Source organism: Crocuta crocuta, unplaced genomic scaffold (genome assembly GCF_008692635.1).
Source record: "Crocuta crocuta isolate KB4526 unplaced genomic scaffold, BGI_CrCroc_1.0 scaffold167, whole genome shotgun sequence".
Classification (NCBI taxonomy): Eukaryota; Metazoa; Chordata; class Mammalia; order Carnivora; family Hyaenidae; genus Crocuta; species Crocuta crocuta.
The window spans coordinates 8853491-8877145 of record NW_027532406.1 but is presented as its reverse complement, the minus strand read 5'-3'; the positions used below and the strand labels follow the sequence as shown (position 1 = coordinate 8877145).

The window sequence follows — 23655 nt, the reverse complement described above, 5'->3', positions numbered from 1 at the left end:
TTGCCTGTTAGTACATGGAATGATGCGTGATAAATTCCAGTTCCCATGCCCAAACTATTCTTTTGTCATGCAAGTTTAGGGAGTTATTCAAAACATAATTATAAATAGAGCAATAATGGATTACTTTGGGAGAACCTATTCAATCAATTTTGAAAGCATGCTTTCTCCCTGTCTTTCTATGACTTATGTAAAACTGTGTGTATAATTTCCCTGAAGTCTCCTCAGTGATCACTGAGGCATATACCATCACATGAAAATGTAATCACAGAGAACCCAGAGGAAAAAAAGTCTTAGAACCGCAACACTGCCTTTTTATTTTAGCCAATGGTATAGAAGATTCTGGTTGTATATCACCACTGGACTATCCAGATGAAGAGATCCTTTTCTTGGTAAACAGGCACCTAAGTTATTTGGCCTGAGCCAGTTTTAAGTCATCAAATTGGCTCTCACCTCACCTTCCTCTTGTTACATCTTGGATGTGTCAGTCTTATGTTTTGTTTCTTGGAGGCAAGGTGGAGAAAGTGAGGGGACACCTGTTTGATATTGGATTTACTTTAGTTTTACTTCTAAGAACAATATAATTCTTTAGCTCTATACTACTTCATTCTGTAAGAGTGGTTTTCAGCAGTTAGTGTTCTGAAAAACTGATGTAGTCTGTGACATGACTATTTAGTATTTTAGGTAATCTACATCTTCCTCAAATATTTAGAGTCTTACATAATACCACCTGTTGACTTTTCACACCAGATGTGCCCTTTATTTCTGTCATGCTGGCCAACTGGTTGTTTCTCAAAGTCACCACGTGCTTTCACACACTTTTCTCTATTTCTGTGTTGCTATTCCAATTTCTTCAAGATTCAACTGAAGGTTGTTCAAGGTTCAACTGAATTCAACGATTCAGTTCAAACACTATCTCCTTAAAAATGCTTCCCTCAATACTCTGACATTCCAGCAGCATTAATTGCACAGCATTTTGTTAATACAACTATTAAAATCCCTTGGGATCTGATCTGTATATATTAGATTCTAAGTTCTCTGAAAGCAAACATTGTGCCTTTTCCTTCTTTATATCCTCCTCCACTTTCCAGAATATTACCTTGCATGTGGCTGGCATTCAATATATTTTTATCAAAATCCATGTTTGCAGAACAACAAATTTAAATCCCAATTTTAAAAGAATATATTTTTTACTGAAACATGTCAGGTCTTGATGCCTTTAACCAACTAAAATTTCAAATGGGTATAAGATGAAGATATATATAAGTGAATGTATGGTAATAGATAATTGGTTATAGTTATATTTTATAACTTATCTTTGTATAGGTATATACTATATTTGTCACCCTTTATCCCAGTACCTAATTCATAAATATTACAAAGATTATATTGAGTATTAAGATTGTTTATTTTGTGTGCAATTGATATGACATTTTGATCTTGCTAATAGTATGTGTTTATTTGGTATTAATTTTAAAAGAAAATTTTAAGTCTATTTATTTTCATTTTTCTTTTTCAAATGATTCAGATACAACTTTTTAGCAGCCAATGATCATGTTCACTATAATGTCATGAACATAGAGGCTTTTGTTAGTGCATTTTTGAGGGCTGCATCAGAGTTATCTTTGTGTCACTAAGTCTAGGTCATAGAACATTGTGATGATTAATGCTTAAAATTATTTTTCATAATTTGAAGATTTTTAAAACTGTTTATTCCAGGGGCGCCTGGGTGACTTAGTCGGTTAAGCGTCCGACTTTCGCTTAGGTCATGATCTCGCGGTTCGTGGGTTCGAGCCCCGTGTCGGGCTCTGTGCTGACTGCCAGCTCAGAGCCTGGAGCCTGTTTCAGTCTGTGACTCCCTCTCTCTCTGACCCTCCCCTGCTCACGCTGTCTCTCTCTCTCTCTCTCCTAGAAATAAATAAAACAAAAAAAACCCCAAAAAACAAAAAACTGTTTATTCCAAAGATGAATACATTTATTGAAAGCATAAGGCATAAACCTCCCCAAATTAATCTTGCACAGAATTAAAAAGGGGAATAAATACTTTTATTCATTCAGCATATACCTACTGAAAGCCAGCCTTGAAGCAAAAATCTGGAAGCAGGAGGTTAAACTAGAAACATTATGTGGTAATTCAGGTAAAGGGAGTGGTTTAACCTGGAGTGAGAGCAATGGATATGGAGAAAAGTGGTCTTAGTAGAGAGAATGTTTTTTTCTTAAGTAGTTTATTGTCAAGTTGGTTTCCATATAACACCCAGTGCTCATCCCAAAGTGGGAAAGAATATCCAATGGAAAAAAAGCAGCCTCTTTAACAGGAGAGAGAAATTTAAGACATGGAGTAAAAGATCTCCAAACCACTTCAATATTCAATATTGACCTTACTAAGAGTTATTATGATGTTATCTTTAAAATGAGAAACCTTTTACAATAAGGGAACTGCAGTGCTTATTCTAAGCAGTAAGTGGTCAATCTCTCTTTCAGAAAATTCCAAACCATTGTCCGTGGCTTACTCCATTCCTCAGGTGGTCTCCTCCCTCCAATAATCTACATTATCACAGCTTCCTTACAACTTATCTCTGCCACTAACTTTTACTAATTTTTCAATCTCCAGTAGATTTCGTAGGGTTTAGCACCCAAAATTATGTAATAAGTAGTTAATGAATGAATGAATGAATGAATGAATGAAAGAAAAGTCATATTTTTACAAATCCTCACATGTAATCAGCTCTTAGTGATTGTTGAATAGTTTTTAGGGTCCAAGTCATTTCCTCTTTCATCAAAGTTTACTTCAGAATTTAGTTCCTTGAGGTTATAATGCACAATGAGTCAATTAATGCAATGATTCTAAAAGCTGACGTATGTGTTAATATGTTTCCTCTTCCAAATTTGCATCTTATACAGAGATCTGAAACAGTTTTATACTCCCACATGGATAACTAATCCTGGCGATTTCAGGCATCCTGGAAGTTGCAAAGCTAGAGCTTCATACATCTCTTCACATAGGCACATATTCTGTCCATATAAAAGACAGACCTTGATCAAAGAAACTTTCAGACCAGCAACTTTCTCACAAGTGTTTTGTTATATGTATTTTCAGAGAGTGATAAAAAACATAGAGAATGGTGTGGGAATAATTTCTACACTCACTGGTGGGACAAAAGTTTAAAGATCTATGCATTTAAGAACTTCCAATTACTTGCAAGACACTGAAAGTTTTTACATAAATAACATTAAACTAAAAAGGGCCTCTTTTGTACAAGTGAATGTCAGAGAACTTAGCTTGCCAAATACCCTTCTGATTTTAATGGTGGGTTTTTGTTCACTATTTCATTTTATTTTTACACATAAAAATTGCAAATATATAATAAATTGATAAGGTGGCTATATTCCTTATGATTTTCAAGAAAGAACTGATTGAGTTTTCTATGTATTTTAGGAAACAAAAGAACCCAAAAAGTGGTATTTTGACTTCTTTGCATCAAGAGAATTTGGTGATGATATAAACATAGACTTTAAAAATCATCAATGATATTTCTATATTTGGAAGTACAATAGTTAAAAGACATTTGGTATTATTTTAGGAGCTAATTGTCAATATTGGATTATTTAATTACTCTAAAACATTATATAAGACAAACATTCTACCAATGTGATCTCTACCTTTGCTAATGACAATAAAATAATAGTTTAAATTCCAAAAATCCTTTCACACTGATTTTAGGTTTTAAGTTTTGTTTATATTTTAATATGGAGAGCTGATGTGACAAGAATCCCCAAATTTCATAACTGACAAGGAGACAGTGGGAATCTTTTCAGGGCCTTTATTATTTAGTTTTATAAAAGAAAACAAAAAGAATGGAGTATTGCTGTTAACTACTGAAAGAAAGCCCAGGAAAAGGATGAAATGTTATAAAAATTTTGAAAACACAATATTCTCTAGATAATTCACAAATATGAACTAACTTGTCATTTGTTCTACCTGGAAAACAGAGGAATTAAAAGTCTGTTAGTACAAACAGCACATTCTAAAAGATTATTATAAAGAATCACCAGAGAAGCATTCACTGCTAATTATATCCGCAATTTTTTTCTAAGAAAATTGGCTACACACAAGAGCTACCAGATTGAGACAGCCATCATCATAGCTATTTGAACCATGATTAGCTATCTGAAATAAAGTAACCCATCCATTGGTTGCCCTGTGATCTCGGACTTAGAACTTTTAGCTGCACACTAAAAAAAATGTATCAAGCCAGCTAGATTCTTATTTATTCAACTAGGGAGATTCTGAGAAAAGATGTTATTAGCTGTGGGAACGGATGTTGAAAGTTATGCTATAATGAGAGTCCTCAATGGGGCTCATGCTAAACTAATACAAGGTAAGATTATGAAAGCAAAGAGACCTGAGAAAGGAGTGGATGTCACTGAGTGCTTGGGGTAAACATCTGCTTCTAGTCAACAGCCATTTTTTCTTCTTTTCTGCTCATAAAACCCTGGATTTGGTTTGGATGGTAAGTGATTAGTCAGAATGGTTCAATTATGACTTTTCTAAGCTCAATAATCTGCTAGGTTTCATTTATACCAGCTCACAAGAGATGTTTTTATAAATCTCTTCCCAACTCAGAGTTCTGTGACATAACATCGGTAGCATGAGACCTGCCAACATGGGAGTATTTATGTCACAGAAATCAGGAAGTGCTACAAATTAGGACTACCGTTTCCTCTGTCCCTTAGTCAGTCATTAACCATTAATCACCACTCTAAGCCCACCACGGAAATCCCATTTTCTTTTGCCAGCAATTTGTCCAGAGATAGATTCAGGAACAAGTTTTGACCTATGACAAGTAAGACAAACTCTGATGGAATCACCCAAGAAAGATTTCCTCCTGATAACTTGAAGGCAATAAGCTTGCCTTCCTACCTCAGGTGGTACTGTATAATACTTTGAGATGTAATGCTTTAGATGCAACTATGAGGGAAAGTCAGTAGAACACAGAGATGTCTACATAGGTCATATTAATAACCTTAGACCACTACCAACTAGGGCATCCAAAGGGCAGCAAAGTAGGAAGAGTTCACCCTGGGTATAGAATATAATGGAGTGCATTATCTGTAAAGAATTTTTAAAAAATAATGAAACACATTAAATATTAGTCCACTTTTTAATTATTACCCTGTACTGACAATTCTAAACAATGTTAGTGATAAATTGCTTCTCCTCACATATCTTCACTATCCCTATCCTTTGGTATGCGTTCACTAGTAAGTCCAGAATCAACTACCTTAAACATCTAATTACATGAGGTAATTGAAGATTTTGGTTATTTAGGAAACTTCCATATGATTTTTCTGTTATGGGTACACAAAGCATTCTGTTCACAGAAAGTACCAGACTCAGAAAGTTGCCAGGTCAGGGTAATCCAGCACTGAAAAGAAAAAGCATGAGCTCCTGTTCTGAGGCCTACAGAGCTGCTCCAATGCCAGGCCTTCTACAGCTCTACTCATCCAAGGCTTGGCCAATTATGGTTCTCATTCTTGTGTGTCCTGGAGAGTCTCCCTATTGTGCCATTAGTATACCTGTAATAAAGTGCCTTTACATGGAGTATTATGAGAAGTTTCCTTTGTTTTGTAACCTAAAGAGCCAACTAAAACCCAGAATCTACCACTAACAATTAAACATGTCCCGGCATAAGATGTTGATTGGATACACATATACCCAAAATGTATACTAAGAAGACAGCAAATAGACAAAAATATGTTTAATAAACACCATTTATGGCAGTTAAAATTTTAATTTATATAAATTATATATAAACTAAAGAAAACAGATAAATGAATGATTTTTTAAGGATATATAATGATGATGTGGGGCTCCGGCGTGGTTTAGTTGGTTAAGCATCTGACTTTGTCTCAGGTCATGATTTCATGGCTCATGCCTTCGAGCCCTGCGCTGGACTCTGCCAACAGCTCAGAGTCTGGAGTCTGCTTTGGATTCTGTGTCTCACACTCTCTGCCCCTCCCCCACTCGTGCTCTGACTTTCTCTCTCAAAACTAAACATTAAAAAAAAATTAAAGAAAGGGGCGCCTGGGTGGCTCAGTCGGTTAAGTGTCCAACTTCGGCTCAGGTCATGATCTCGTGGTTCCGAGGTTGGAGCCCCGCATTGGGTTCTGAGCTGGCAGCTCAGAGCCTGGAGCCTGTTTCAGATTCTGTGTCTCCCTCTCTCTACCCCTCCCCACTCATGCTCTGTCTCTCTCTGACTCAAAAATAAACTATATAAAAAATTAAGGGAAAAATAATATATACTGATGTGGAAAAACCCAGCTAAATATTTATTATATACCTGATGACACAATTATTTAAAAACATATATATATTTTTTTCTCCCATATATTTTCCATTATTCTCAAAGTTTTTAGCTCTATAGAAATAACACAATTTTAAAATAATTACAATGCATTTTCTATTGGGTTCGAAGCCTGGAGCCTACTTAGGATTCTGTGTATTTCCCTCCTCTCCACCTCTCCCCACTCACACTCTCTGGCTCTCTTTCAAAAATAAATAAACATTACAATTTTTAAAATCACCACACATTTTCTTATCATTAATGCATCATGAAAATACACTAGGATTCTGGGACTATTGTTCAAGATGAAAATATATACATGCATGAAAGTAATGAATCCCATGGGGTAAACAAACCATATTAGGAAACGTTTAAAAGATAAAAGGATATTAGAACTTGATGATAATTTTCATTTTATAAAAAATAATATTGTCACATTCCAAGATCTCTTTTCAAAAAAAAAGGAAAATTTGATTTATTTTAACGAGAGGCTTAAGTTTTAAGAAAATTTAAAAAAAGATTAAATAGTTCTTTGCTGTTACAACAATATAATTAAAAACCAAGCTATACTTCTGAGACTATGGCTTTATGAGAATAATTTCATAACCCCATGGGACACTGTTCTATTCTGTGGTAAAAGTATCATCTAGGCTTGACATGGAATCTCAAACCCATCTGTAACTGATGTAGTTAAATGTTTAGATGTATTTATTTGATTATTTAGATCATTATTCAAATACATATATAGGAAGCTAAAGTACATATTGTATCTCAAATCCTCAAATCAATGAAGAGTTTTCCCGTTTATCTCTCTCTCTCTCTTTCTCCTGAGTGGAGAAAACTCTGTTGGAAGAGAAGTGCAGGGAAATCAAAAGATAAAAATATAACAGGGGGAGAGATGATTTTTTTAAATTAAAAAAGCCAGAAAATGCCTAAAATTTGCAGTTAATATTTTCAATTATGCTTTGTCTGTGAATAGGAGTTTCTTTCAGAGACACAGTGTAAATTGTTGAGTTGTAAGGATTACCAGCCATGAGGCTCATTATCCTAGAGTAGATCACACATAGCAGCACTTTGCTTCAAGAAAGATGATTATTAAAAAGAGTCTCATTATATTGCATACAATTAATTATATTCAGAATTACCCTGCTTCAGAAAACTGACAAGAGCAAATGTATAAATTAAAAGATTTAAAACATACCAGATACCGCGAGGAAGTCATCAATGCTTGTAATGTCATCTACAGCTTCGGTGAGGACGTGGATGTGATTCTCCCAGGTGTGCTTGTACATTTCCATGGTTTTTTTGACCACTTGACTTTTGGGTCTTGCAGCCAAAGCAAGTGCAGCATTAATGATCTGCAAAGATATAAAATTTTCACATGGTGATTTCTTTGGAAATAGTAACCAGTGTGCAGATAACAGGTATTCTTTAAAAAAAGAAAAATAGACAAATACATCTTTAACGGGACAATGGTAAAATGCCCTCATGTATAACTCCCTCTTTGCTCTTGGTAATACTTTAATTATATTTGTGGCAATAGTATAATTTATTTTAGAACTACTTATTGTCAATGCACTAAGAATTGCAAGAGATACAAGGATAACTAGTATCTGCCTTAAAGGAGCTTCTCTAATACCCAATGAGAAGGGCAACATATAACCATAACTCGATTCAGTATGCAATACATATCATAACCACAGCTAATGCTCAATAGTCTTTAGAAAGCCAAGAGATCACCTTCAGCAGAAGTTCTAAAGAAAATTTTCAGAGAAGAGAAACATGCTAAATGGTCATTTGGATTCACATGGCATAAGTCAGTAGGGAATGTCTGCACTATTTGCAATAACATCTTTGACTTCCTAGAGGTCTTGTAGAATTTTGCCAGTAAATATTAATTATTAACTAATTCATTAGTTCATTCATTCATTATTTCAAATATATTCTGAGTGTCTTTTGTGTTAAGCATTGTTCTAGATTTTAGGGATATGGCAATAAATAAGACAGAAGCAAAGATCATTGTCTTCATGGAGCTTTTATTATAGTCAAACACAAGGGAATTAGCAAGTTAAGTAAGTCAAATATATGGTCTGTTACATGGTTATAAGAACTGAGGAGAAAAAAAATATAGCAGAGAAAAGAGATAAGGAATGGATTGGTCGTGAAGGAAGGAAGTTTGTGATTTTAACAAGGCCTCACACTGAAGTGGCTAGTTGAGTAAAACTGCTAGTTGAAAAGAATAGTGGAACAGAGAAGTAGCAAAATTTAAAAGGTGGGAAAATGGAGGAAATGCTGTGAAAGTGGGGAGCAGTCTCACCGAGAGCCTGTGTATGCAAAAGAAATCAACAGGAATCCTTGATGGTCCTGCTCAGGACCTGGCCTTTTTGGGAAGACACTAGAGAGTAATTTTGACTTTTGAGCAATTTGCTCAGAATCAAACTTTATTAATTTTTGAAAGTTTATTTATCTATTTTGAGAGAAATAGAGAAAGACAGTGACAGAGAATAAGGATCTGAAATAAGCTCCGCATTGTCAGCATGGAGCCTGATGTGGGGCTGGAACCCACAAACCATGAGATAATGACTTGAGCCAAAAACCAAGAGCCAGAGGCTTAACCAACTTAGCCATCCAGGTCCCCAGAAATAAGCTTTAGAGAGATTAATCTGGCATAGCTGGCTATTGCAATAGGTTATAGGAGTAAGAGAGAGCCTGGACTACCAGTGCAGAGGTAATGAAAAGGTTTTGAAGGAACTTCCAATTAATTAAGGAAGGATAAGGATAGGTCAAATTACTGCCAAAAATATGCAGCCATTAAGAAATCTGTGGGGGCGCCTGGGTGGCTTAGTCGGTTAAGCGTCCAACTTTCGCTTAGGTCATGATCTCGCGGTTCGTGGATTCGAGCCCCGCGTCGGGCTCTGTGCTGACTGCCAGCTCAGAGCCTGGAGCCAATTTCAGAGTCTGTATCTCCTTCTCTCTCTGACCCTCTCCTGCTCACGCTGTCTCTCTCTCCTAGAAATAAATTAAAAAAAAAAAAAAAAAGAAATCTGTGGAAAATACATCCAAAATACTGCAGTTACAGTAGATTACAAAATATTATGCTCCATAGCAAACACTGAAATGCAAACATGATAGAAATAAAAGTTAAATGAATACATGCACCAATTAGTAATGGTTCTCTTGGAGGTATGGAATTTCCAGTGCTTTTAATTTTATTTGTGTGTGTAACTGAATTTTTAGATTTTTTGATGGTGAATATGTTTTAGTTATATACTCATAATAAATGGAATTCTTTACTTTTTGAAGTTATTCTTCAAAGAAAGATGATAATTAAGGTTTTTCCATGAATAGTTTGGAAAATGATTTTAGTATTGATAGAAAAGGAGAGGCCAGAGAGCCAAAAAGTCGGTCAGGGTTATAGAAGCAAATATGTGCAATTGTTTTGGAAGACAGTGTTACTGAGGAGTATTAGATGTCAACTTTCCTATTAGAAATACTGGCTTTGAAGTGACCCAGCTCTCCATACAAATCACAGTTACCTGAGCTGAATTGGAGCTCATAAAAAAGTTGTCATTTATTTACTCATTTATTTATATATGCATTGAAAAAAGTAGTTTTATATAGCAACAATGTATCAGATTCTACACTGGATACTGAATTCACAATCAAAAAGATTCCACCATAGTTTCTAAAACAAGTCCATAATCTAGTAGAGAAATCAGCCAAAAGCCAGGCAATCGCAACATACCAGTGATTCTCAGCCTTCAGCCTGTATCAGAATCACCTGGAGGACTTGTTAAAACACAAATTTCTGAGCCACCCCCTAGAGTTTCTGATTCACATGATGTGCTTTGAGGCCACAGGTTTTGCCTTTCCAAGTTCCCTGGTGATGGTGATGTGCTTGGGTTTCTGATTCTGAGAACCACTGCAAGATACATATAGATAGTTAGACAAGGCAGGGGGAGGGGGGATCAGAAATAAATAGGTAGATGAGAGATTGATAAATACATAGATATATAGACAGACAGACATGCTATAACATGGGGGTTATTATAAAGGTAGCACAAGATGCTCTACAACACAGGAAAAGTTTCCAGTTCCATAAGATGTCCAAAGGACTAAAATCTGAATAAGCTGAAATTACTATAATGTGATTCCTTTTTTAGGAAGGGGCAATAGCACGTGCAATGGCTTAGAAGCAGAGCTGAACCTCACCTTTTAAGGACTATTCAGCAAAAGGAGATAGTAATAGATTTGGAAGAAAATCAAAGAAGACAATGGTAAGAAGAGAACAACCTTTGGAAAGTTCCCTTAGAAGGGAAAAATAAATTGAAAATGACAAAGATGAGAGAAGGAATCATCAAGGAGGATGTAGAAAACAAAGGTATTAGAGAGTGAGATGAGGAAGAAAATCTTTTCAAAAGGTTAAATGCTGTCAAGGATAATGAGGACTAAAAGCAGCTTTTGAATTTGGAAAACAGGAGTCAATGGTGTAGCAGAATATTGGACACAGGATTCAGCTTTCATCAAAATATGATAGCAATAAGATTAAAAAAGAACCATATTCTGCTCAGTAAACTAAAGGCTATACCTTACTTAAATGACTTTCAAAGAATTATTGGAGGTAGAGGAGGGGAGAAATTAGTTTCTTGAAAATATTATGTTGATATACTTCTATTTCATTTTTATGAAAGAGGGACACATTGAATTTTAGGAAAACACACACTACTTTTAGAAATAACTACTGTGCAGTATTCCTTGACTTTAGTTTTAGAGTTTTATTAACCTATTAACTTATAATGTACATTTGTGTACACTGCAAAGGCTTTGGTCTCTGGTGTTTCATTGTCCCTGCAATTGGACAACTGTACTCATGATGTTGTACTGAAATTATGCCTTTACAGAAAGGCATACTTTTAAAGAACTGGTGCAGAACCCTCAGTGGGAATATTGAGTCATGAATAAAAGCCAGGCTATATTTTGTAAGGACATTTTCAGTTCTGCTTCTGATCCAATTTATCTGATTCAACAGTGCGCACTATGAGAAAACTTTATCCTACTTGACTTTCCCGATATTTAGCTTAAACCTAAAAGGAGACAAAATTCAGAAAATATTGTAACCCTCTTTAAGGCAGAAGAAATATTCATTCCAGTGTCACACTCCTAGAATTTTATCTATATATCTGGGATGGGGGGACAATTCTGAAGTTATCTTCTTCTATAAGTAAAGGTGAACGAAATACATTACATTGAATTCTGAGGCATTTTTCTTCAGATTATGGTTGAGATGTGTGCATGTCAGAATCACTCTTCTTCACCCTTAACCCTGTGAATCACCTTGTCAGTCAGTTCACCTTTGAAAGAGTCTCTAACTTCAGGAACGTATTGTATTTAAACACGACTAATATAATAGCCTTCTAAGTATTTCCTAATTCCAGTTTACTCCAAGCCATTCTCCCCACTACAAACACATTTCTGTTTTCAAATGCAGAAATGACCACATCCCTCCCTTGCTAAAAACCTTTGATAGATCCTAGTTGACCAAGAATAAAATCCAAATGCCTTTCACTGATTCACAGACTAAAATCCTCCACAGGCTGGCCCTTAACAGTTCACTGTGCTATGAGAATCTCTTCCCCCCATGTTAGCCTATGTTCTGGCCATACTGTCGTAAGCTCCATTTCCTGATGATACCATGTATCTTTACATCTCCATGACTTTGCTCTTACAACTGAAACACTTTAACATCCTTGCTCCTTTTCTTTCCCTGTGCTGGTCCACCTGAGGAAATATTTCTTATCTCTAAAAACTTGGTGAAATGTCACTATATACTGTGAAACCTGTCCTTTTCCCTATAACCAGGTAACTGAATTGTATTCTGTTTGAAAAGTTCTTCTTTCATATAACTAAATATTTATGGTATTGTATGACTGTTTATATAAGTGTCTGCTTCACATGAGCCTCTGTCATAGGTGGGACTATATCTTGTTCATCTTTACTTCTTGTTATGCTAAGCATGTCAGTTAGAGTTAATACTGTATTTATAAACTATTTCTAAAACACACTATTCTACTCTATGAATTTTTCTATTCTAGATACTTCAAAGAAATGGAATCATATGATATTTGGCCTTTTGTGCCTTGCTTTCCCTCATATTACAATATCTTCAGGGTTCATCCATGTGGTAGAATGTGTCAAAACCTCATTCCTTTTTAAGGCTGAACAATATTCCATTATATGTACATAGCATATTTTGTTTATCCATTCATCTGTTTATGGAAATAGGGTTGTTTCCACCTTTTGGTTATTGTGACTAATGCTGCTATGTACATTGATGTACAAATATGTGGTTCAGCCTTGACTTCAAACGTTATAGGTATATACCCAGAAATAAAATTACTAAATAACGTAATTTTATATTTAATTATTTTGAGGAAATACCATACTATTTTCAACAATAGCTTCAGCTTATTACATTTTCATGATGAACAAAAGCTCCATTTTCTCCACATCTTTGCCAACATTTATGTTCTGCTTTTGATACAAATAGTATCTATAATAATGTGTGTGAAGTAGAATCTCACTGTGGTTTTGATTTTATTTTCTAATTGTTAGTGATATTGAGCATCTTATCATGGGCTTCTTGGCCATTTGTATACCTTCTTTGGATAAATATCTATTCAAAATTTTTGCTTGTTTTTAAATTGAGCTGTTTGTTCTTTTGTTGTAGAGTTTTAGAGATTTTAAAATATTTTTTGGATATTGATGTGCCTGGATGGCTCAGTCGGTTAAGCATCCGACTTCAGCTCAGGTCATGATCTCACAGTTCGTGGGTTTGAGCCCTGCGTCAGGCTATGTGCTGACAGCTAGTTCAGAGCCTAGATCTGCTTCAGATTCTGTACCTCCCTCTCTTTCTGACCCTGCCCTGCTCACTCTGTCTCTCTCTCACACAAATAAATTAAATACACTGAAAATTTAAAAAATATATATATTTTGGATATTAATCTCTTAGCACAAATGTTTTCTCCCATTCTGTGGGTTGTCTTTTCATTTCCCTGGTAGTGTCCTCCTTTGCACAAAAGGTTTTCATTTTAATAAAGTCTAATTGATCTATTTTTCTTTACTTTCCTGTGCTTTTGGTGTCATATGCAAGGAATCATTACCAAATTTAATTTCATGCAGTTTTTGTGCTATGTTTTCTTGAATTCTGAAGTTTTAGCTATTATTTTGAGGCCTTAGATCCATTTTGAATTAATTTTTGTATATGGTGCAAGGTAAGGGTCCAACTTCACTCTTTAACATGTGGATATCCAACTTTCCCAGTATCATATGTTCAAAAGACTTCTCTTTACCCATTGAAAGATCTTGGCACCTGTGTGAAAAACCATTTAACCGTATAAGCATACCTTGCAAATACTGCAGGTTCTGTTTCTGACCCCCACAGCAAAACAAGTCAAATGAATCCTTTAATTTTTTTATTTTTCAGTGTAAACTGTAGTCTACTAAGTGTGAAATAGCTTTATCTAAAAACAAAACAAAACAAAACAAAAACCAAACAAAACACAAAAAACATGTATATACCTTAACTATAAATATTGCTAAAAAATGATGACCATTATCTGAACTTCAGTGAGTCATAATGTTTTTGCTAATGGGGGCTCTTGCTTGATATTGATGGCTGATGACAGATCAGGGTGCTGGTGGTGGAAGGTTAGGGTGATTGTAGCAATTTCTTAAAATAAGATAAAAATGAAGTTTGCTGCATCAATTGACTCCTCCTCTCATGAACAATCTCTTTATAAATGTGATGCTGTTTGATAGCATCTACCCACAGCAGGATGTTTTTCAAACTTAGAATCAATCCTCTCAAACCCTGTCATTGCTTTATTTACTGGGTTTATGTAATATTCTAAATAATTTGTTTTCATTTCAACAGTCTTCATAGGGTCTTCACCAAGAGTACATTCATCTCAAGAAACCACTTTCTTTGGTCATCCATAAGAAGTAACTCATTTGAAAAAAGAGCCTTCATGCACGATTGATGGTATGAAAACTGGTGCAGCCACTGTACAAAACAGTATGAAGATTTCTCAAAAAATTAAAAATAGAATTATCATATGATCCAGTAATTCCACAACTGAGTATTTACTCAAAGAATATGAGAGAACTAATTTGAAAAGATATATGCCTCCCTATATTTATTGTAGCATTATTTACAATAGCCAAATTATGAAAGCCTCCTAAGTGTCCATTAATAGATGCATGGATAAAGAAGATATGGTATATATACACAATGGAATATTAATAAGACGTGAAAAAGAATGAAATCTCGCCATTTACAGTGATGTGAATAGAGGTAGAATGTATAATGCTAAGTGAAATAGTCAGTGAAAGACAAATACTGTATGATTTCACTCATATGTGGAATTTAAGAAACAAAACAAATGAATAAAGCAAAAAAAAAACCCAGAATCTTAACTATAGAAAACAAACTGATGATTATCAGAGGTGAGGTGGATGGGAGAATTGGGTGAATGAGTAAAGGGGATTATGAGCACACTTATTATGGGCACCGAGTAATATATGAAATTTTTAATCATTGTAGTATCACTTGAAATTATTATAATATTATATTAACTCTACTGGCATTTATAAAAACTTTAAGTTAATGAAAGAAAAAATAAGCAACTTATTTGTTATAAGCTTTATCAAGGGATTGCAGCAACTCAGTCCCATCTTCATCCTCCTCTTCTAACTCTAGTTCTCTTGCTATTTCCATTACACCTGCAACCAACACCTGTTATCAAACACCTGGCTCCCCTGAAGTCGTGAGCCCCTACAAGTTGAGTGTAGCCACCTTCATAAACCATGTTAGCTCAATCTTCAGGATAATTTGCTGGAGTTTGACATTGACACTTGCTGTTTCACCTTACGTTTTTATGATAGAAAGACAGCATCTTTCCTTAAATCTCATGAACCACCTCTGCTAACTTCAAAACTTTTTCTGCAGCTTCCTCATCTCTCTCAGCATGCCTTTAAGAGAGTTAAGGCTTTACTCTGGATTAGGCTTTGACTTAAGGAAATGCTGTAACTGGTTTGATCCTGCCAGACCACTCAAACTTTCTCCATATCAGCAATAAGACTGTTTTGCCTTCTATCATTCATGTGTTCTCTGGAGTAGCACTTTTAATTTCCTTCAAGAACTTTTCCTTTGCATTCACAATGTGGCTGTTTGGCACAAGAGGCCTAGCTTTTGGTCTCTCTTGGCTTTTGACACAACTTTTCCCATAAGTTTAATTATTTTTTATAGAAAGTGAGAGATGTGCAACTCTCCCTTTCACTTGAATACTAAGAGGCCTTTGTTGGGTTATCAGTGGGCCTAATTTAAATATTGTTGCATCTCAGGGAATAGGGAGGCCAGAGAAGAGAGAGAAACAGTTAGAGAAATGGTCAGTCTATGTAGCAGTCAGAGCATACACATTTATCAATTAAGTTTGTTGTTTTATATGGGTGTGGTTTGTGATGCCTCAAAACAATTGCAGTACTAACATCAAATATCCTTGATCACAGATCCCCATAAAAAATATAATAATAATTAAAAATTTAAAATACTGTAAGGATTACCAAAATGTGACACAGAGACAGCAAATAAGTAAATGCTATTGGAAAATGGTGTCGATAGACTTGCTTGATACAGGGTTCCCATAAACCATTGATTTGTGAAGAAAAAGAAAAACAATATCTGTGAACCACAATAAAGTGAAGCACAATAAAATAGGTATGCTTGTATATGCAAAGGTTTATTTCTGGGCTGTCTATTCTATTCCATTGGCCTATAATTCTATACTTTTATGCCAGTACCATACTGATTTGATCACTGTAGTTTATAATTTTTGAAATTAGGAAATGTGAGTCCTCCAACTTTGTTCTTCTTCCCTATGATGGTTTCAGCTATTTGAGTTACCTTGAAACTCCATATGAGTTTAAGATGTGTTTGTCCTATATCTGCAAAATCATTGTTGGGATTTTGCAATAAGGATTGCATTGAATCTGTAGATTGCTTTGCATAATACTGTTATCTTACTATTATTAAGTCAAAATCCATATAAACAAAGTTACTTTCCATTTATTTAAGACTTTTTAAATTTCTTCCAGCAATGTTTTATAGCTGTCAGTGTAGGACATCTCTGTCCTTGGTATAATTATTCCTAAGCATTTTATTCTTCATGATACAATTGTAAGTGACAAATTCTTTTAATCTTTTAATTTCCTTTTCAGATTGTGTATTCTCAGTATACAGACATACACTGAGTTTTGGGCATTGAGTTTGTACCCTGCAATATTGTCAACTTCGTTTATTAGCTTTTAATGGTGTGTGTCTATACGTGTGTGTGTGTGTGTGTGTGTGTGTGTGTGACCTTTAGGGTTTCTATATATAAGATCTTCTCATTTGTTAACTTCTTCCTTTCCAATTTGAGTACCTAAAAATGTATTTTTTTGAGTTGGATTTTGTCAGGAAAATAAAAAAATCAAGGGAGTTGAGTGAGCTACAGGATTAGAACATGGACTCCCAGGACCTGCTGAGAGCTCTTCAGCCCTTTCCTCTGTATCTGGTGTCTGCTAACCCAACTACATCCACTGCCCACGCTCATTGATAAAGGCTATATTTGATGCTGATTTTCTCTCTGAATAATCTTCAATACTCCATCCTCATAGATACCTGTTCATATGAGCTTGCATTAGACTTCGTATAGTGGGTTATCTGGCATTCCTAGAAAAAGCCAACTTAGTTTCACAAGGTCCCATTCCAATTTCTTCATGATTACTACCTGTTCTAGGGGTTTATGTGGCCAAGGTCTCAGCATATACCATAGGCTAAGTCCCCCCCATTTTTAAATATTAAATCAGACACAGTATTTCATTACATCCTGCTCTCATTTGCCTTAGAAAGTTCTCCTACATCTAAACTAGGTTCATAATATTTAGGATTTTCAGACTGTCTCAAAGTTTTTTACATTTTCCTCTAGGTTTCAGGAATTTGTATTTCAGCGTCTCTCACTTGCACAGGCCCATCTAAGACACCAGGAGAGCCCGCAGACATGTGTTCACATGGTCTTTTGTTCTAGTAAAATTTGCCACAAATATTTTGGGATCTATCTAAGGGAAGCTGAGTTAGAAAAGTTGAAAGTATACATTTGGTTTGAATTTGGTGGTATAGTAAACAGGTTTAAAGTCACTGCTTTATATGTCTTTTACTACCCTCATACTTATACTGCTGGCGTCATATTGGGACAGAACACTTTTCTCTCATAATGGCATGCCCCCTCTTTCTTCAGACCATCCTAAACAAACTGCACAAACAAAGAGTGAATCATCTTCCTAGTTTCTCTACAGAAAGTGATATTGCAAAATTGATTGCTATTATTTAAGAGGTGATCAATGGTGTGTAGCAGAAAGAAAGAAGAAAGGAACAAAGGAGAGAGAGGGAAAGGATAACAAAGGAAATGAAAGGGAAGAAAAGAAATGAAAGAAAAAAGTTTCATAAATATGTGTTGGATATAATTACACAAAATACCACTTTTTGGGATTTGGGGATATTTTAATATTTGCCAGCATTTGAAATTAATAACTACTTGTCATTTATTTTTGCATTCCAAAAAATACTCATCATTTTCCTTAAAGAAGGCCCTCAAAATTATGTGAGTTTCAGGCCCTACACAGCCTAGTCTGCCATAGTCAGACCATGCATTTTTCATAAAAAGCTACCTATCGTCTGAAATGATAAAACTAACACAGATTTCACTGCAGTATTTCATCTGAACTCTGTCTTGATAACAGCCATTGACTTTGCTTCCTTAGGGAAAATTGCAGTACCAGATAAAGAAGCCTTTTTATGTATCCTACAATATTTAATCCTTTGTAAGGACACGTGGCTCCTTTCCCTCCATCTACCCCCGCTTCGTGTGGCATTTTTTTCTGAAAGAATTTCTATTTTATTTCTAAAATTTGGTTGTAAATGTCAAAATAGCATGCTAACCATAGGACCCAATACTGAGAGCTTGCAGTATTCCAGGCAGGAATCTAAGTACTTGATTTACGTTAACATTTTTAATCCAATGAGGAAGGCCCTACCAGTATTCCCTTTTTACTCACAGGACAATGAAGGCACAAAGAGATGATTTATGCAAAGTTACAGAAGGAACTCCAGGTTGGAAGCCAAGGGCCTTAAGTTAGTTTTACTTCGCTTCAAACTGATTTTTTTCCACAGAAGAGTCTTATTAAGTCTCCTAGGGCTCATTTTCCCAGAAGCTACAGGTATGTGTGCACTGGGTTAGTTGTGCGGGACAGCGTATGCATTCACTGATTTCTCGACGTTTCCTTCAGATTTGAACATACAGATTTAATGCTATCATTTGATGCATATACTTTTTCTCTTGAAAGATTTCTGGAAACAATTACTTAAAAAGTGAAAATAAATCTAAGTAATTTAATTTTTTTCCGCAGAGATATTTCATTATTGGCATTGATACAAATAATCTTAAATATTGTAGTTAATATAACAAAAGCACTTTGTGGATTAAAAAGATGAGTTATGTGTAAGTACCTATAGGTCTGATTAGTTCAGTGCCATGGCATGTAGAGAAAATTAAAATAACTAGATATATGATACCTCAGATACTTCTAAGCTAGTACGTGAGGAGAATTTATATGACATTCACTTAAATTGGTAACACCATAATAATTTTAGAATTATAACAACCATGGTAGTAGTAACATCAAATTCAATGTTCAGTTCTGTACATTCTTTTCTTAGTTGCTTAAATGCTATTCTACCACCAAATATTTCCTGTTTTCTGTGCCTCTTTTCCTCTATTTCCCTAGTTTTGATAACTTTTCTCTTTTGTCTTCTCTCATATTATATTTCATTTGTGGGAAATTGTTCTTGCATTTTAAGTAAGCATGCAATATTTGTCATCATGAATCTCCATAATCACATCTTTATGTTCAATGTTTTCTTTTTAAAAAAAATTTAGTGTTTTATTTATTTCTGAGAGAGAGAGAGACAGCATGAGCAGGGAAGGGTCAGAGAGAGAGGGAGACACAGAATCTGAAGCAGGCTCCAGGCTCTGAGCTGTGAGCACAGAGCCCGACGCGGGGCTCGAACCCATGAAGTGTGAGATCATGACCTGAGCCTAATCGGACTCTTAACTGACTGAGCCACCCAGGTGCCTCCTTTTTTTTAAGTTTTTAAAAAATTAAAAAAACATTTAATATGTTCAATGTTAATGCCATTTCAGGGCTGGGGGGGTGAGTGGGGTGAGGATACATAACTTATCCTGAACTCCTACAGGTTTATAGAGAATTTATTAGACTGCATTCAACTTTGGTCTCACAATTGTTAACTTCCTTACTCCATGAAGGGATGATCCTTGCATGATAGGTTACACTAAAACATTTCATGAGGCTTCAATTTGCTTTTGGATACACATATAAAAAAACTGAAATAACTTATTCTTTTTTAGGATATACTAGAAGGCTTAGCATTTATTAATTAAAGCAGACATGAAATCAACTTATTTTAAATAACAATATAAGTAATAGATTCTCCATGTCCTAAATCTAACTAGAATTGTTGCAATTTGTCCATCTCCTTTCGGTTCTCAACATACATCTCAGGATGGTGGTAATTATTGAGGGAGGTTGGATGTTCTAGAGTTGTATACATTTAGACAAGGCAGCAGAAGCCATCTCATCACCCACCAACCCACGATCTTTGGATTTCTCCTCTCCTCTTAACTCTTTACCTTTTAGTTTTTTCAATCGTGATTAGCTTTTCTTTTTTCATTGTCTACTGGCAAAGTTCCTTCTGTAATGATAGTTGTAATTCCAAAGAGATGGCTTTTGTTTTTCTAACTTGTGCTTAGATTCAGGTTGCATCATCTCCCTAAGTAACTTTTAAAAACAGGAGTGGGGGTGTGGGGAGGCAAGCTGATTTCTGGGAGCATGTGACTTTTTGAGAGAAAGATATACATTTCCTTTATGTATTATAGTATGGGTTTTCTTAAGTCTAAATCCATACTGCTAGAGAAAAAAAAGAAAAGAAAAAATGCAATCTATGACTACTTAGGTTTTGGGAAATGTAATAAACAACAACAACAGAAGGTCTATAGAAGGCAATCACTTCCACATGAAATTCAAACAATTTATTTCCTCTATACCAATTATTAAGACAGGATAATCTATCAAGTCACATCAGTAAATGGGCAAAGAAAAGCAAATCAAATAACATGTTTAGTAAATTATAACAAAATCACCAATAAATTGGCTTTACAGACAAATGAAAATGGAATTTAGGGTTAGATCTCACATTTTAATCCAGCTCCAGTACGCATTACTTTGATATAATTTTAGACAAATTGTTTACTCTCTGAACCTCAATTTCCTTATCTGTAATGGTTATAAGATACTTATTACAAAGGTCATTAGCAGAATTTAACTAGCTAAATAAAGACAACTGATACTAACCTAGTACAGAGTTAAACATTTTATGCATGTTTGTTTCCATGCAGATAGTTTGGGGGGAAAAATACAAGGAACACTTCAGAAATTTAAACACTATATACAGAAACACACATATACACAGAATTTGCAATTTTGATAGACTCATTATCATTTGATATGTCAATTATAATAATGTCTCTTGGTTAAATAAATATGAATTTAAGAAAAAAATCTATAGAAACATTATATTTTTGTGCTTTACCTGTAACATAAAACTGAAATAAGAGAAAGTTTGCCTTAAAAAATTCTGAAAACAATAATATATATTACAACTTTAGGTAATTGAAACTAATTTCCAGTGATGCAAAAGCAGAATCAACAGAGATTTTTGGATCCCTATCCAGTCTGCTGGGATTCAATAAGTTTAGAATTTTGCGTAGAAGAAGTACCTACTCTCTTCCAAATCATTTGGATTAAAGCAGAAGAATTAAAAATGAATTTGATATCTTTGCCAAATTAATACCCCCCTTTTTAAAACAAATTTTATATCAGAAATATTATAAAGTTTCTTCTAATGCAATATCTAATTCCATATAAACATAAAGGCAAATGCAAGCTAGTCATTAATTGCCAAAATGTTTTATAGTAAGAGATTGGCTAAAATGAAAAAGAAAAAATATATATTGGCAATTCTGAATGCTTATAATTAAATGTTTCTTTCATGTATTTGAAACTTCTTAAGATTCAACTTGATTTTATCTAAAACCATTAACTAGAGTTCTTCTGTCATTAAGGGATTTAATTCATTTAATTGTCAAAAAGTATTTGCTATGTACATTCTATTTGTCTAAGGAAGAAAACATTAGATAGGATGTACTCAGAACATATTTTTATTTTAATGGTTTTAAGGAAGAAAACCTATGCACTAATATTTAATAAAGGCTAATGAGTATATAAAGTTCAGATCATAAATGCAATATTTTCTCTAAGCTTCCAAAATGTGTTAAGAAGAGATATATAGGGTCTAAGGTATAAGTTAAATTGAAATAGTCAAGAATAACTTTCTCTCCCTTTCTCATCGTTTTGTTCTCACTCTTTCTCTCTCCCTCTGATAGGTCCATACAAAGAAATTTCCTTAATGTCTGTGACCTAGTACTTATATTTTCAGGATACTATGTCCAGTGCTACAACCCTAGTCCATGCTATCATTATCTCCTAATGGGACACTGAAGTAGCTTTAACCCTACTTCTAGCTGCTCTCTGCAAATGAATATTTCCAAATCACGAATCTCATTAAGCTCTCACCTCCTTTTTTATCATTTTTTAAGGTTGATTTATTTATTTTTAGAGAGACAGTGAAAACAAGTGTGGGAGGGACAGAGAGAGGAAGCTAGAAAATCCCAAGCAGGCTTCATGCTATCAGTGGCAGAGTCTGACATGGGGGTTGATCTCATGAACCATGAGATCATCACGTGAGCCCAAACCAAGAGCTGGATGCTTAACCCACTGAGCCACCCCCCTTTTTATCTTAAAATAAATTCAGAAAGAATAAAGCCCTGAAGTATTTGATACTTGTTTATCTCTCTAGCATTATTTATCATTAGTCCCTCTAAGTTTCTACACTTCTTCCTTGCCTTTATTTTTCTAGGTAACTCTAATTCATCTAATAGAGCTCAAATCAAATATCATTTCCTCAGAGAAGCTTTACCAAATGTAGGCCAGTTTCTTTGTTGATATATTGTCATAAAGTAATGTCCTTTTTCTTTGAGTATTTATCTTACTATGTAATGGGATGTTCATTAGAGTTAGTACTTACTTCATTTGATCAATGTATGATCCACACTTCTCATTTTACAGCAAAGCAGGAATTTCAATGTTACTTCTCTAGGGTGTGTGGAGAATGTCAAGTAGAATCCCCTTCTCTTATAATCAGAGCTCCAGTGTAGTTTCCTCCTACTTAGCAGGCCTACATACTCCTTAAAGCCTGTCCCAAGTGAACTCCATCCCTACAATGAACACTTAAACCAGTATGTAGGATGATAAAAAAATATGTTCGTATTGTTTTATTTATAACTGAACACTGGAGTCACAGAAGAAAAAAAAACTAGAAGCATTGATAAAGTTTGTATTTAACAGAGAAAGTGTTGGTCAAATCTTCATATTACGATCTTTCAAAGGCTATCCAAGCTAAGGAATATCTATCAATGGACTGGATGACCAGTTTTCCCCTATTTATATATCTAGTGCTCAATCCTAGGGGGACGGGAGTTACAGAGAGGTGAATGTGAATGTGGCAGTTTTACACTGAATTACCATCCTCACAGATTTTCCATTTTGCTACTTCTTCAAATTTTAATTATGTGACTTTGTTAGCTACAGGTCAGAGGAGGAAAAAGGGAAAAAATAGGTAGATAGACAGATAGAGAAGAAAAGAGAAAGAAAATTCTATGAGAATGAAGTAGTGTTGGCTTTCTCAAATCAGAAGGTTTGTCTACAGTTTGGGCAACTCAATCTTTGTATCTTATTCCTTAATCTTTCAAATTTGAATATAACATCTAGTCTATAGAATTACTTAGAACTGGGGATGCCTGGGTGGCTCAGTCGGTTAAGCATCTGACTTCGGCTCAGGTCATGATCTTGCTGTTTGTGGGTTTGAGCATCAGGCTCTGTGCTGACAGCCAGCTCAGAGTCTGGAGCCTGTTTCAGATTCTGTATCTCCCTCTCTCTCTGACCCTCCCCTGCTCACTCTCTCTCTCTCTCTCTTTCAGAAATAAACAAAACATTTTAAAAAATTAGAACTGGATAGTAAGTACAA

General features: G+C 34.8%; 1 protein-coding gene across 1 annotated transcript in view; it reads right to left on the bottom strand.

The window, feature by feature from the left end:
- Nucleotides 1–23655, bottom strand: part of CTNNA3 (catenin alpha 3) — a 1601461-nt gene that overhangs the window by 558867 nt on the left and 1018939 nt on the right. The window contains exon 11 of the mRNA XM_077778723.1: nucleotides 7543–7699. Within this exon, the coding sequence (XP_077634849.1) occupies nucleotides 7543–7699 (157 nt within the window). The remainder of the gene's footprint in view (nucleotides 1–7542; nucleotides 7700–23655) is intronic.